General features: G+C 45.6%; 1 protein-coding gene across 1 annotated transcript in view; it reads right to left on the bottom strand.

The window, feature by feature from the left end:
- LOC124594716 (glypican-5-like) overlaps positions 1–16,368 on the bottom strand; it is a 378,800-nt gene that overhangs the window by 42,573 nt on the left and 319,859 nt on the right. The window contains exons 6-7 of the mRNA XM_047133084.1: positions 14,482–14,644; positions 1,545–1,671 (exon numbers count right to left, since the gene is read on the bottom strand). Coding sequence (XP_046989040.1) covers positions 1,545–1,671; positions 14,482–14,644 — 290 coding nt within the window. The remainder of the gene's footprint in view (positions 1–1,544; positions 1,672–14,481; positions 14,645–16,368) is intronic.

The following is a 16,368-nucleotide window of genomic DNA, read 5'->3' as shown; positions in this document are numbered from 1 at the left end:
AGAGGTTCCCAAGGAGCGTCGTTTTATTATGTCAGTCCTCTTCCACAGATCCCATGTGTTGGCTGATGGGTTTATTCAGTTCAGCTGGTTGCTTCCGAATAGCAGTTTTACTGCAAGACAAAGTATTAAGCTTTGAGTAAGATTTTCTCTTGCTTCGGTCTTCTGAAGGACAGCGATGATGCGCAAGGGAGTTTCGGAACTTCTGTTCCGATCACGGGTTAAACACATCACCACGACACTTTCTTGCCCATCATTCATTCGTGAGACTGGTTACTCGTAAACTAAAGTCTTCTCTGATTGTTTTCCACCTTCAGGCTCAAACTAAATGGAATCTTTCCTTGCCATGGCTGAATACAGCCTTTAATACCGCCACACATGAGGCGCACAGGGTTACCTGCTTCTCTCATGTTTGCCTACCCCATTAATTCCCCTTTTATCAAATATCTGGTCCATTCATGATTTGTTGCCCAATGATATTAGTCCTGAAATAATCAAGGATAACTGACGTAGGGCCAGGGCAAATATTCAGAGCACCCATGAAAGGGAAGTGGCACAGTACAACCAGGGCCGACGTCCAGAGATCATTCAGATCGTGCAGTCACGAAGGGTACACGACTGGGCCTTCGGTTCCGAAAGCCCATATCGATAATGTTTCGTTGTATGGTTCGCTCTCTAATAACTGTTGATGACCCAGCACTGAAATCTGCAGCAATTTGCGGAAGGGTTGCACTTCTGACACGCTCTATGATTCTGTTCAGTCGTCGTTGGTCCTGTTCTTGCAGGATTTCTTTCCGGCCGCAGCAATGTCGGAGATCTGATATTTTACCGGATTCCTGATATTTACGGCACACCCTTTAAATGGTCGTACGAGAAAGTCCCCATTTCATCGCTGCCTCAGAGATGCTGTGTCCCATCGCTCGTGCGCCGACTATGACACCACGTTCAAACTCAGTTAAATGTTGATAACCTGCCACTGCAGCAGCAGTAACCGACCTAACAACTGCGCCAGACACTTATTGTCTTATATAGGCGTTGCCGACCACAGCGCCGTATTCTGCCTGTTTACATATCTCTGTATTTGATACGCATGCCTGTAGCAGCTTCTTTGGCGCTTCAGTGTATGTTTGATACCAACTCGTAGATTCCATACCAAGTCATCATGCTTCAGTTTTACAGAAAAAAGCCCGTACACCATTTATGGATGCGTTCTGTTGCAAGGCATTTTAATGTGCAAAAAAAGGAAAGGAAATGGTATTTCATTACAGTTCCTGAAGTCATGGACATTGCAGGACGTGAAATTCTATTTTGATGTCCATCGTACTGTGGATGGTGTCAAGTCTGTTGTACGTAAACGTCGCAGTTAGCAATATAACCTGAGGAAGGCGTCTTGCAATAGTCGCCGAAACGTAGGAATTTTATAGTTGGCAATGCAGTCTCAAACTCAGAAGAATTTTATTGACGGTGTCAAGTCTGTTTCTTCTTTTAGAGTTTTCTGTAGTGGAATCTGCACATTAACTATTGCGGTGCGCAATGCCTTACATTACCTGCTTTAAGTGTCGCAGCTGGTCGCTGAGCTCCGCAATGCGCGAGTCGGGCGTGACTGGAACCCACTCCAGCTCTGGATTGTACTTCTGCGCGATCAGACTGGATGCCACGACCGTCTTTGTGTACCTGCAAGCAGACACATACATCAGAGTCCGACAAGAGGCGGGGTACAGCGAAAAGAGGCAGCTGCACCTTTGAGTCATTACTCCTAAATACTGGAATGAAACACAAAGACAGCATTATTTGACAAGGTCCGCAGCTCGTGGTCGTGCGGTAGCGTTCTCGCTTCCCACGCCCGGGTTTCCGGGTTCGATTCCCGGCGGGGTCAGGGATTTTCTCTGCCTCGTGATGACTGGGTGTTGTGTGACGTCCTTAGGTTACTTAGGTTTAAGTAGTTCTAAGTTCTAGGGGACTGATGACCATAGATGTTAAGTCACATAGTGCTCAGAGCCATTAGAACCATTATTTGACAGGATATAATAATCATTTTGTTTTATTATTTTATGGTGCGCAGACTGTGGTCTAATGTTAATCGTTGCTGCCGCTAGGTCCTCGGTTCCCGCGTTCGATGCCCGACCGGGTCAGAAATTTTCTGCCCTCGTGGACTAGTTGTTTCTGTTCTCCATTTTCATCTCATCAGCGACATTCAAGTTGCCGAAGTAGCATCAAACAGAAAAACTTGCACTAGGCGGCCGAACTGCCCAGATGTGGTCTTTCGACCAATACAGACATACGATCATTCCATTTTATGAACAAACCTATCTACATCACGTTTTTATTACACTATTATTACCGGTTTCTGCCGAACTGGCCATTTTCTTATTTAAATTACAACACACGACTACTGTTGCTACTACAGGAGTGAGCTAGTGGACTTAAAGTGGTGTATATCAATGGCGTATTATTGCGAAATTTGTTACATAGCGCACACTCTGACAAAAAAGGCGCAACACGAAGGAATTATCAGAATGGCACGGAAATACGTAGATGTGATGTACATGTTTAGACAAACAAATGATTACAATTTCAGAAACACTGGATGATTGATTCAAGAGAAAGAGGTTCACAAATTGATCAAGTGAATAACGCGTTGGCCCACCTCCGGCCCTTATGCAAGCAGTTATTCGGTTGTACATTAATTAAGAGATGTTGGACGCCCTCTTGATGGATTTCGGCCCAAATTCTGTCCAGTTGGCTCTTTAGATTGTCAACATTCCGAGCTGGTTGGATCACGCCCATAGTCTCAGAACTTTATCAAATGGGGAGAGATCCGGAGACCTTTCTGCTCAAGGCAGGGTTTGGCAAGCAAGGAGACAGGCAGTACATACTCTCCTCATGTGCGGGCGGCCGTTATCTTGCTGAAATATAAGCTCATAATGGCTTGCCATGAAGGACAACAAAACGTGGCATCGAATAGCGTCGATGTACCGCTGTGCTGCAAGGATGCCACGGTTGACAACCAAAGGCATTCCTGCTTTGGAAATAAATGGCACCCCACTCCTGGTTGTGGGGCCTAAGGCGAACGACAGTGAAGATGGTACCCGCCGCTGTGCGGCGCACTTCCAGAGACGTAATACCTGATCATAGGGGCTCAGTTCGAAGCGGGACTCATCACTGAAGACAATTCTACTCCAGTCAATGAGCTTCTAGGCTGAAAGCGCCCGACGTCGCTGCAAGCGTGCTCGTTCGTGTACAGAGGTCAACGGTAGTCGGCGTAAGGGGCGCCGTGAGCTCAGCGCCGTTCCTGTCAGCCTCCTGTTAGTGGTCCCTGCTGTCACTGGAGCACCGGCTGCACGCCGGATCACTCCAGCTGCAAGCCGGATCTCTCCACCTCGACCGCTTCCTTCTTTACGCTGTGTTTGGCCATGGTTCACCCATTCCTTCCCAACATCATAGACTAGTGGCACTTCTCCTATTCAAATGTGGTGCGATTCGCCGATTACTCCAACGGGCTTCTTTGAGCCCAACTGCGCCTACTCTCTCAAATGGCGACTTCTGCGAATATTCTTCACGCGCCTGTCTGAAAGGTACAAATACTGTCCAAGTGACTACACAGAATGAAATTCGCAAACAGTCTATGCCCTTTATTGATCTATCAGCCGCCAAATATTACAGTTTTGCATTTTCCATCGATATCTTTATGACTATCAATTTGTGACCAATTCGTATTACTCCACCGCGGTGCGTCATTTTTTTCGTCTTACAGTGTATTTGAAAGTACAAGACATGTTGAATACACCATTTTCAGGTATGAAGTCTGCAAGATATCACAAACTGTCGAAACCAGTTACAGTACAATAAAGTTTTTATCGCCTTTTGGCGTTTTTCATGAAAGCGTCTTTCATCAGATCCTAAAAACAAGTTTAAATATTTACATTTGTCTCGTTGCCCAGCGGCAGCTTTTAGTTAACCACTAACTTCTTATAGGATTTTTAGGCCATCATGTCGTGACAACTGACTTTCTCAACAACAGGTCAAAGAGCCACTGGAGTGACACCAAAACCAAGTAATGGACTGAATTTCAACGAAAATTCTTCTAACCTGCTTAGGCGATGATTTAGTCTACGTTAATGTACTGAAGAATATCAACATAAATGCTACAGCTCCATTAAACTTCCACAAATAATGGAAAATTCAGAGTTGAATGAGCTGTCAGCAAAGAAGTTCTGTATCACAAAAACCAACTTCTGGAGTCTTATATAAGCTTTCAGATCGCTTGAATGACAAATAGAATAAGGAACACGTGCTAATGGAACGTAGGTTTTTCCCATAACATTGTACAGTTTAGACCTCTTGGAGATAGACTTCATACGACAGTGGAAGAACGTAATAGAGGAAGGATGAATTTTTACTCTGCAGCTGAGTGTACGCTGATCTGAAACTTAGTCACGGGTTAAAACTGTGTGCCGGAGTGGGACTCGATATTGGGACCATTGCTGCTCGCGGACGAGCAATCTATCAACTGAACTATCCGAGGATGTGTGAAGACCCCGTTAGATGGATCTGTTGGTAGAGTACTTGCTCGCGAAAGACGAAGATCTCAGTTTCGAGTTCTGGTACAGCACAGTTTTAATTTACTAGGAAGTTTGATAATAAAGCTAGTTTAGAAGCAGGCTTGATTACTATAACGAGCCCACGTTAATGCACGAGGGGCGTTTAGTAAGTAATGTGACACTTTTTTTCTGAAAGCAGGTCGGTTTTATTCAGGTTCCCAGTACACCGTATTATTCCCCACTCTTTTGATCACAAAACCCTATTTTTCAACATAATCTTCGTTCAGTGTGAAGACCTTACGCCGCCTTACTGGGAGCGCCTGTATGCCCGCACGATACCACTCTACTGGTCGACGTGGGAGCCAACGTCTTGCTGGATCAATGACCTACCCGTCATTCGCGCACTGCTTCCCGCGGAATGCATCCTTCATTGGGCCAAACAGATGCAAGTCGGAGGAAGGTGCGAGAGCCGGGCTGTAGTGTAGACGAGGAATGACAAACCTTTGAGTGCCCCAACTAGTGGACGAGTGTGTCAGCACTCCCAACAGGGACGTCCAGTTGCGCAGCTAGGCGTTTGATTGCGATTCGTCGATCGCCTCGAATGAGAGTGTCCGCACGTTCCAGCACTGCAGGAGCCACAGCTGGGTGCGGCCGGTCAGGACGTGGAAGATCGGACGAGTTTGCATGACCTTGTTGCTATGATGACGTACGCCTCGCCCAACCACTCACCGTGCTTTTGTTCACTGTTAGGTCTGCGTAGACGTTCTGCAAACGGCATGAATATCTGCAACACTCTGGTTTTCCACCAAAAAAGAAAATCAATGACATCTCTCTATTGGGTAGCACATCCGTTACAAACGCCAGTTTGAAGACTACGTACAGCGCCGCCACCTATCGGAACTTCATGAAACTACGGGCGCTGAAGCCGGAATATTTCACGATATCCCACAAGTCTCGCATTTTTGCAACCGAAATTGGTCGGGAAAAAGTGTGTTGCATTCCTTATTGGAAGCCCTTCGTATGATCAGCGCACGGAAAACATCAGCATAAAAATTAACAAATATGCCAAGAAAACGGGTGAAGACTTTTGTGTATTTACCGCTGATTAAGAGAACAACAGGACGGACAGGAAAAGAAATGTTGTCGTGGTTTTCAGTACAAAGACTCGTTTGCCACAGCTGTCCACGATACTCTGTCCTGTGGAAGCCTCTCCATCTCCGGATAACTACTGCAACTCACATCCATTCTAACCTTTTGGATAACTACTGCCATTGCATACACTTGACGTACTGTACCCAAACCTTGGTATTCATCTACAGTTATTTGGCACACAGCTCTTCATTACGAAATTTCTTGGTTCCTCAGAATGTTTCCTCCCAACCTGTCCCTTCCTTCTGTCAAGTTATGCCAAAAAGACCTGGTCTACAGCGCTTTTCGTAAACTAAATATCATTTTCAAACCTAAGTTTCCGATGCGTCCGAACAGAAAATTTTGCAATGAGTGTGTACTTCCAGCTTTGACTTTCGACAGTGAGACACGACTTTTAAAATGAAAACCATTGAAAAACTCAGGGTTGCGGTGAGCAGTTGAAAGGTGCATTTTGGGAATCACTTTGAGATCAGGGAGTAGACTAGGGAGGAACAAACAATTACTGCCAGATAAAGTGAAGTACAGGTGAGAAGACATGTAGCTAAGCGGATGGATGGTAGATAGATCAGTAAAGTTCTTTAGTGTGTCAGAGACACGGAAAGGCCGCGAAGACGACGTTGTGCCAGGCAGGTATAGCTGAAGGCCTAATGGCCGCAGCAACCAGTAGAAGGCCTATCTCGACGAGTGAATGACGAGCGCCTGCCGATGACGATGCTGAAAAGTTGCGGCATTTTCAAATGTAAAGTTAACGTTACGTGCAGATTTCATACAAAGGACGGTCCGACCCATGAAACCGAATGTCCACTCGTGAATAAGTAAAAGTGCTCAGCCTACGCAACAGCAACAGACATATTTACCTTTTTAAGTGTTACCCTGTTTCTCCGCTAAGGGCGTCGAGCTTAATTAATATGATCAAATATTTTTTAAAAATGGCTCTGAGCACTATGGAACTTATCATCTGTGGCCATCAGTGCCCTAGAACTTAGAACTACTTAAACCTAACTAAGGACATCACACACATCCATGCCCGAGGCAGGATTCGAACCTGCGACCTTAGCGGTCGCGCGGTTCCAGACTGAAGCGCCACACCGGCCGGCTAAATATTTATAGTTCGCTTCCGTAGCCGACTGGTCAGCATACACTGATCGGCCAGAACATAAAGACCATCAACCTACTATCGATATAGTCCCGTCCAGGCGATAGCAGCGTCATCTCCTGAGGAATAACCGCTAGTCAAGACACACGCACGGTGCACGGTGCGTGGAGTGATGAAATATGTCGTGTGTAGACTGGCGAAGGCGCGCAGTCTGACAAAGGAATAGTTCAATATTTTAACATGTCGAAACCTACCCTGAAATGTTTTACACAGGAAGAATACAACGAAAGAAATACACTGTCAAAATTATAGCTGCTGAGAAGCACTGCAAGTACTTAAAAAATAGCTAAAAATAGCCAAATTCGTAGCTCGCCAGGAGGCGGTAGAACACACACACACACACACACACACACACAGCCGAGGTCGGCGGTACATTTCTAAACAGGAAACACGACACAACCCGATCATAATTTGTAAAGGACGTTTCAGGTTACCGTTCGTTGACAGTTTCTCTGACACTACAGTACATAGTTATTACTCTCTCGAATTAGCCACTCCAGTAACGTCTACTACAAATTATCAGTTGCTTTTTGCAGTACTGGTAAGTATTGACAATACAGATAAAGTTCAATACTTATTGTGCTTTCGAAGGGCATGCCTGCTAATGGTACTTTTTTTTCTTTCAGTTTCACTGTAATATTGAATCCATTTAACGTTCTCAATTTAGCAATGATGAAATATGAAGAACGTGGTTCCCAGCCGAAATCACCTACTTCTCATGAGCGCGTACATATGTGTCATTTGTTAGTTGATTTCCTTGACATTCATTCGAATGATATCGACATTTCGTTTGACGATTCCATGAATTGTGGTTCGGACGTCACTTCTGCCAGTAACAGTTCAGAAGAAGAAGAATGCCTTCCAAGCCTAAAAAAGAAACACGTACTGCAACAGCATTCAGCGACAAAGAAAAGGCAGTGAAATATTGGTTAAATGTAGGTGGGAGAATACGCTTGAAGTTACGCAGTGGCGTTTTCGATTCGTAAAATCGGTGCATGAACTGTACAAATGGAAGAATGAATTACATGAAGTAAGAAATATGCACCAAACGGAAACCCGAAACCATCTGAATGAAAAACTGTTCGCAAGATTTAGAACTGCTCGTGAGAAGCTATGCCCCGTTACAGATGGATATCGACGAGACTGGGCTTTTCGAATTGCATCTGACATGAACATTGCTAATTTCCAGGCTTCGTCGACCTGGCTATGCAGGTTCAAGAAATCGTACAGACTAGAAAGTCGCAAAATTACCACGTTTACGTCATGTAAACGTGTAGAGCAGCTGCCAGTGATAGACAATGCTATAGAGAAACTCATAGCTAAGGTAAAGACGAAACTTGCCGTTATCCCCGCAACTGCTGTTTGTAGCGCTGGTCAATCAGGTTTCGTGAAATAACTGCATGCATACCTCACTGTGGGTGTGGGAAAAAGATGGAGTCGGTTACCCAAACAATGAATGCAACGACACATTCATTTACAATAATGCCACTGATAAGCATGAATAGTTTACTGTTTCCGCAGCTGTATATCTGTATTCAAGAACCGCAAGACAAATTAGGACCAAAAATAAAAAGAATGGACTGTTTACTTGCAAAAATCTTGTAATCGACGTATCAAAATCTGGAAAAATGGGAAAGAAAAGTTTTCGACGTTTCGTTCGAAACGTATTCATACCAGCTGGAGAAACTAATTCATTGCTTCTGTTGGGCTCAGGGTCTGGAGATAACGACACCTCTGTTTCTGTGGAGGACAACGAAAAATCTATAGATGTGATGTGGATTCCATATGGAACTACCGGTGCGATTCAACCGCTCGAAAAGAATTTTTTCGACAGTGGAAAGCATTTGTCAGGAAATTATCAGACAATACCTCTCATTTATTTCAGGTTTATTAGCGGAACAGTATTCTTAAGCTCCAGTCATTTGTGCATTACCAGTTTTCTTCGCTTCACTGCGCTTTATGAGTTTGATAAAGTATGCCTGGTATCCAGCGCAATATGCAGGATAACGGCCGGGAGCATTTCTGAATCCATCCCAGTTCAGTCTAATAAAACTAGTTCTTACTGCGAAGTGCCTGACTGCCTCAATTTTTCCTTTTTCCGGTGTGCCTGGTGCAAGAAAAATGTTTGTTTTTGTGATTCAATAGACACTTCGCATTTTTGTGACGACTACAGGGAAAATAAACAAAGAACTGTTTCACTGATAGTCAAATGTACAACATTCAAACATTATTATAAGGAATGGCCTACAGGAATTTTTATGAAATGTGGTACTGCAAGACACATTTCTTTTCAACAAATTACAAGTCCTCATTGATTGAAGTCGTCTGTGACATCAGACACTACCCTGAATTTATTTTCTCTGGTAGCCACTTTTAAAAGAATTACATGTGCAGGAATTGAATGTCGATATGAAGTAATTCTAAAAATGTTTGCATAGTTTAAGCTAGGCTTTCACCGGAGCAAACAAGCTAACAAGAACGAGCAAAAGCGTGTAATTTCCTCTTGCATGCCATTCAACAGGACGTAACTGCACCTCCTTACGTGTCCCTAACCTTCCCAGTTGTCTAATCGGAAAATGGAGACCTGCAGTTTAACGTGGAATCCGAACAACATGGTTCAAGTGGTTCAAATGGCTCTGAGCACTATGCGACTTAACTTCTGAGGTCATCAGTCGCCTAGAACTTAGAATTAATTAAACCTAACTAACCTAAGAACATCACACACATCCATGCCCGAGGCAGGATTCGAGCCTGCGACCGTAGCGGTCGCTCGGCTCCAGACTGTAGCGCCTAGAACCGCACGGCCACTCCGGCCGGCTGAACAACATGTCTTTCGTGGCTACTCCATCCGTGAGAAGTGAATGCTCGGCTAAAATCATAACGAAAAAGTTGTGGTCTGAACGGGGTTTGGTCCCGCGCTCCCTGGATCACGAAGCGTGCGCTTTTTGCTTTAGAAAAAAAAAAAATAGCATATCAATATTAGACCTTACATGCGTAGTGGAAACGCTAGCTGTGTCACCTCTTGAGATGATGCTCGACGTCGGTAATTAGTGTTCTGATTATAAATTTCCCCTCAATGGTAATGAGAAGCCAGGGTAAAATGGCAGCCGACATATAAGAAAAGTTTTGGACCACTGATAAGGAGAGATAGGATGCAATTCCGTGTAAAGTGCACGATCTCCACGCATGTCACGCTTCCATACAAATTGAGACACTTAAATTCTACCTTCACTGTGCCATTTTTCATACTCCGTCGAGAACAGTGCACTCACCATTCAAAATAATTCTCACTGAACAGCAAAGTTTCGCATTGTGGCTCTAAAGAGATAGAGCTGTATCCTGTATGCCGCATATTAGCTCCAAAACTAAAAACTAATAAGACAGCGTTCGTAGGCAATGTGCGCTACCTCGTGTTCTCTTCCGTTCTATCTAGTCCAAACACTTCTATCTATATTCAAGCGAATGATAGTGAATTTTCTGCAAGTGCTCATTCGCATGTGTTCGCTTCCATTCGCTCCATTGTAAACCAGGCTTTAGTTGCTTAAAATTGGTTTCTTGGACTCTGGATAATTCCGCTACGCGGCACCGCGTGAGTGATTCGCGAAGTCATATTGGACCATTCACTCGTGAGTTTGATCGAGGGCAGATTGTGATGGCTCGGAGGCTGCGCACGAGCATTTTGGGACCAGCACAACTAGTCGGGCGTTCGAGAAACGCTGTTCAACACGTGGCGAAACAAAGGCGAAACCACGTTCAGACGGCTTGGGGTTGGGTGGCCGCCCTTCAATACAGAAGTTGGACGTTATGCTGGGCAGACTGGTAACAGGCCACGCGGTGAACTGTGGCGGAACTAACATGAGACTTTAAAGATGGGGAGAGTATAAGTGTGTCTCAACAAATAGTGCACCGAACGCTCCAAACGATATGCCTCGGCAACCGATGGCCCATGCATGTGCACCACGCAATCGGCAACTACGACTAAAATGTGAGCGTGACCATCGTTCAAATGGCTCTGAGCACTATGGGACTCAACTGCTGAGGTCATTAGTCCCCTAGAACTTAGAACCAGTTAAACCTAACTAACCTAAGGACATCACAAACATCCATGCCCGAGGCAGGATTCGAACCTGCGACCGTAGCGGTCTTGCGGTTCCAGACTGCAGCGCCTTTAACCGCACGGCCACTTCGGCCGGCGTGACCATCGTCACTGAATGTTGGCGCAGTGGCAGAGCGCAGTTTCATGGTCCCATTAATCTCGATACCATCTTCATTGTGTCAGTGGGAGAGCGGCGGCGTTATGCTCTGGAGGCCATTCGCGTGGGGATCCATGGGTCCAGTGGAGCTCGTGCAAGGCACCATGATGGCCAAGGAGTATCGAAGACTAGTTGTAGGCCACGTGCACCCCCCTTCATGACGATGACGTTTTACGACGGCAGTGGCATTTTTCAACAAGATAATGCGTCATGTCACAAGGCCGCGAGTGTGATAGTGGTTCGAGGAAGACAGCAGCGAGTTCCAGCTGACGTGCTGGCCACTCAGCTCGCCACATCTGAACCCGATTGTACACCTGTGGGATGTGACTGGACGTAGCGTCAGATCTCCATCGCCCCCTGCCCGGATTTTACGGGATTAGACGACTTGTGTGCCCTCTTCCTCCAACGACCTTCCAAGGCCACGTTGCTTCCATATCACGATGCCTCGCCACTGTTATCCGTGCCAGAGGTGGTGAAACCGCCTGGTTAAATCGGCAGGACCGAACAGGTAGTTGGAATTGTGGAAAGGGGCCAAAAATGAGCAGCTGTCAGTTGCACTTGAACAGATATAACTTTATTTAGTTACCCAAACACTACAGCGCAATTTCCGAGCTTAACTATCGACTGACTATGTCACACAATCTTATGGCTTAAGGACACAACCTCTTTAATTTTTAAAACGGCTGAAGGCCCATGATTTAAAATACAGCTACAATAAATTTTCAAAAGGCACAAGGCGCAAAGTTTTATCATTAAATAACTTTTCAATTGAGGCTGATGGCCCAAACAGTCTAAGACTTGACAAGTAAGGAACTTTTAATTTTAAAACGGCTGGAGGCCCATTGTTTAAAACCCAACTAAAAGCATTCAAATTCAAACCATCGGCTATGAGTCATTAAAATACACAATCAAACACCAATAAGAAAAGGCAGTACAGCCAGCGCTGCTCTGAAGTTTCCGGGGGTCGGTCTGCACTTGAAATATCAACATTCGGTTAGGGGAGACAGGTAGTCGGCCCAACTATAACCCAAAACATAAAAGGTGTAGCCGCCCACAACCAAGTATATATAAGCTGTCAAAACTACACACACGTGTTGGACACCGACAACACGATGAGGAAAGCACACTGCCTGAATTTTACGTCAGCGGCCATGGCAGGTAACCGGAACGCTAACGGCCACAAGGCAGAAAATTCCGCTGGGGCACTTGGACCTCAAATAACCAAAATACAGTTAACCGGATGGTGGCCAAACTTTTGCGAAATGGAACACTCGCTATTGCTCACGGGAACACCCCCCAGCCAACCATGAAAACCAACGGCACAATGTTAACAGACTGGCTTCGGTAATTAAATCACGACTCAACTTTGATGTCCTGGGTCGCTGAGCCACGAACCTCGTAGCAATCGGAACAGCTCCCACACACTCCGACACACCGTAGGGACCGCCAGCGGGCCCGGACCACTGCGTCGCTCGGAGATTTCCTGGCTGATCCACACCATCCGACCGCCTGCCGCACACCGGCTAGCCGGAAACTATATGCACCAGACCAAAGATAGTACAAGGTGCGAATATCGATACACACCGCTGCTGCCATACGTAGAAAGAGGAAGAACCTCGGCATAACCGCGGGAAACCAAATGCAGAGTAACAGTCAAGGTTTAAACCAACGCATAAGTTGGGGCCAGCACGGCTCAGGTGGATATACCGGATGTTAGGTAAGTGGTGATAATGTTCTGTCTGATCAGTGTTAATTGCTGCCATGTAGAGAACACGAGTTCGATTCCTGGTACTGCCATGGATTTTTCCTTCGGAAGGAGTATTACGGGGTGCACTGAGGCTCATTATGCCAACTGAGTAGCTACTGCAACCAGTAGTAGCGGCTGCACGGTCTAGAAAGTCTGCAAAACGACCGGGAGAGTGGTGTGCTGACCACATGCCCCTCCATATCCGCATCCAGCGACGCCTCTGGTCTGAGGATGACACGGCGGCCGGTGGTACCGTTGGGCATTCCAAGGCCTGTTCGGACGGAGTTTAGTTTAATTTGGTTTCAAATAACAGCGTCACGAAACAAGCAAAAGCCGCAGTAATGTATATTTATCGACAAAGAGTTTCGAACGAGCCATCAGATTCGCGTCACGAACAGAGCGAGGTGGCGCAGTGGTTAGCACACTAGACACTAATTAGGGGGGATGACGGTTCAAATCCCCGCCCAACCATACACATTTTGGCCTTTCGTGATTTTCCTAAGGTGCTGCAGGCAAATTCCCAGATGGTTGCTTTGACAAGGACACGGCCGATGTCCTTTCCCATCCTTTCGTAATCCGAGCTCGCGTTCCGTCTCCAATACCCGCGCCGTCGACGGCACGCTAGACTCTGATCTTCCTTCAAGTCACGGATACCATTACTTTAGGTTAAGTAAGCTTTTTTCGCCTAAAGAACGTAATTGTTATCAGTTAGAGCAGTGGTTCCCAACAGGTGGTCCGCGGACCCCCAAGGGTCCGCGAGCTATGCCAGAGGGGTCCGCAAGATGCTGTTAGAATAAAAAATATATTAAATATATTTCATATGATATCAGATTTTTTTTTTGGTCGCTTCCTGCACGAGCAGTTTTAAGCCCAATATTTTTTTCAATAATGAATATGTCAATGTTTTTTCTAAGTACCAAAAATAGAAAACGTATAAAAAGACTCTTAATTTGGCTTTTTCGGGTACTTGATACTGAGATATGCCGAGGTACCAATCATGCTCGATGAGGGGGTCCTCGAGAAAATTTTGTTGGGAACCCCTGAGTTGAGCATCTGCCACTCATGCGTCCATTACCAGTTATTCTTTTGGTCACTAGGTGCACAGATCGATAGTCAATTGAACTGTTCCTCATACCTACTTTATGGTACTGCTTTGGTGAGACAGTATGCGGAACAGTGCAATGGACTGTCAATTCGTGCACTTAGTGACTAAGAGAAAAAAAATGTATAAGACAATGGACGGATGTGTGAGTAACAGATATTGCAAATGATAAAAACTATGCGATTTAAATACTAAAACGTCGCACCAGTTACGATTTCTTCATGCTGAGCACGACGCTTTTCGAGAATTTATTCTATCAAGTGCCACTAACTGACTGGTTCTGTCAATAGAAGGCATCTCTCAGACCCAATTTGAACGTTCCGACAGCTTTCTTTGTGTTCCATTTGGTGCTCTATCTGTCTGTCTGTCTGTCTGTCTCTCTCTCTCTCTCTCTCTCTCACACACACACACACACACACACACACACACACACACACACACTGTAGGAGGAGAGCCTGCAAGGCACCATGTTCTCAGCCTCCAGCGCAGCGCCAGCGACTGCCTGCCCCGGGACATGGTAGCTGGAGGGTACTCACTCTCCGACGCGCTCGCCGTTCCAGCAGTCGGCCGTGTCTCTGGTCTCAGCGAAGCTCTCGTCGGAACACAGCGACTCGGCAAGGTTGGCATAGAAGCCGCGGCTCTTTCTTAGGCTCGCCATGAAGGGCTCCAGCTTCGACGATAGCTCATCACTGTCTGGTGCTGTCAACAAACCAAAGTGCATTTATCTTCAGGTACTTGAATTTACTGCTTGATTAATATAAAGCACGTCACTCGTGAACTTTGGGGATGTCAGTTGGGTTGTCTGAAGTCACAGGAAAGGTGATGTGCCTTGTTGACGTCCGAACGTCGCAGCTATGTGCTGGGTGTGGTTAGACTGTAGACATGATATCTACGCGGTGTGTTACAGACAGTTGTGTACTGAACGTGGCAATACGTTGCGAGTTAACCGGCTCTGAATGTGGCATGACAATTGAATCAAGAATCCGTGATAGAATATCAGACATTACGGATCGTGTTGCGTAGGTCAGCACTGTACAGAGTGGATGTTCGCTATCAGGGACACAATGTATTCACACGCGTAAACCCCCACACAGGAAGTCCACAAATTTTTGACGAACGGGCGTTACTCCTCCTTCGCAGAGCCATACTTGGCGGCTGAGGCTCTCCTGACTTGAGAAACCCCTTTCAACTAGGCCTCCACGGACACAACTTCTGACACCTCGACACGGAGCTCAGCTACTGGCATGGACCTGTGAACATCCACACTGGATCCCAGAACAGCGGCGGCGTGTCACGAGTCCCGGCTTGCGTTGTATCGAGCTCCCACTTGCCAACAAGGTTGTGTCCAGGCAAGTGGTAGCTTGGTGCCCTCAAACTAGCTCAGGATTTTTGACGATCTAACTCGCCAATTGGACAGAATTTGGCGCCTTATCCCTCAGGAGGGCATCCGAGAACTCTATCAGCTGATCCCAAGCCGAATAGCTGCTTTCATAAGGGACAGAGGTGGACCAATGCGTAATTGATTTGCTCAGTTTGCACAGCTCTTTCTACTGTATAAATCATTCAATTTTTCTGAAAATGCGACGATTTGTTTCTCTGTACACGTGCAGCACATTTCTCGATTTCCATCCCATTAGGATAATTCTTTCGTGGTGCATCTTTTCTTTGTCTTAAAGTGCATTTTATAAATCTTTCTCTTTTTTCGTAGTTAGGCTTTTGAGTTCTCAAAATGACAAAAGTTTTATACTTGTATACAAAGTGTAGCATACGCGCAATATGATGAAATTTTCCCAACACTCCACTGTGCGCTCCCTAGGTGTCATCAGAGTATATATATATGAAGGTCCAAAATATTTAGGGCCAAAATTATGTAAGCGGAAGAGGATTATACGCTGATAACTTCCAGATTAGGAACTAATCGACAGAAATGAATGTTTATATTTTGATCGACACAAACAAATTACAGTTTATAGCAGCACCTTAACCTCATAGCAATTGTTCAAAGAGACGACCGTCAATCTCACCGGCGCATTACGTTTCGTCACACTCTCTGTGTGCAGTTACACAGGCAACCAGAACCTATGAAACAGTTGCTGTCCGGATTATACTGAGCTCTCACACCCCGAGGGCTTTTTGATACCCCATATGAAAAAATGTAATGAGGACATACACCTTATGTAGAGTAGGGTACGATGCGAAGGCTAGCACTCACCAATAGCATCTCCGCTTTACAAGTCTGGAGTCGCAAACTTTTTTTTTCGCGTATGACCGGTTCCGCAGTTACAAACAACTCATTGTCAAATGTATACTTTTCACAAAGTACCTCTCAGTTGGTTCGATGTGTGGAGCTAATTAGTTCGAGATAGATGTCAGTAAGGATTATTTGTGAAACGAAAACTGGCCATATGAGGAAAAAATGGCGG

The sequence above is a fragment of the Schistocerca americana genome, chromosome 2 (genome assembly GCF_021461395.2).
Source record: "Schistocerca americana isolate TAMUIC-IGC-003095 chromosome 2, iqSchAmer2.1, whole genome shotgun sequence".
Classification (NCBI taxonomy): domain Eukaryota; kingdom Metazoa; phylum Arthropoda; class Insecta; order Orthoptera; family Acrididae; genus Schistocerca; species Schistocerca americana.
The sequence above is the reverse complement of the archived record's forward strand: the minus strand, read 5'-3'. Positions and strand labels throughout refer to the sequence as shown.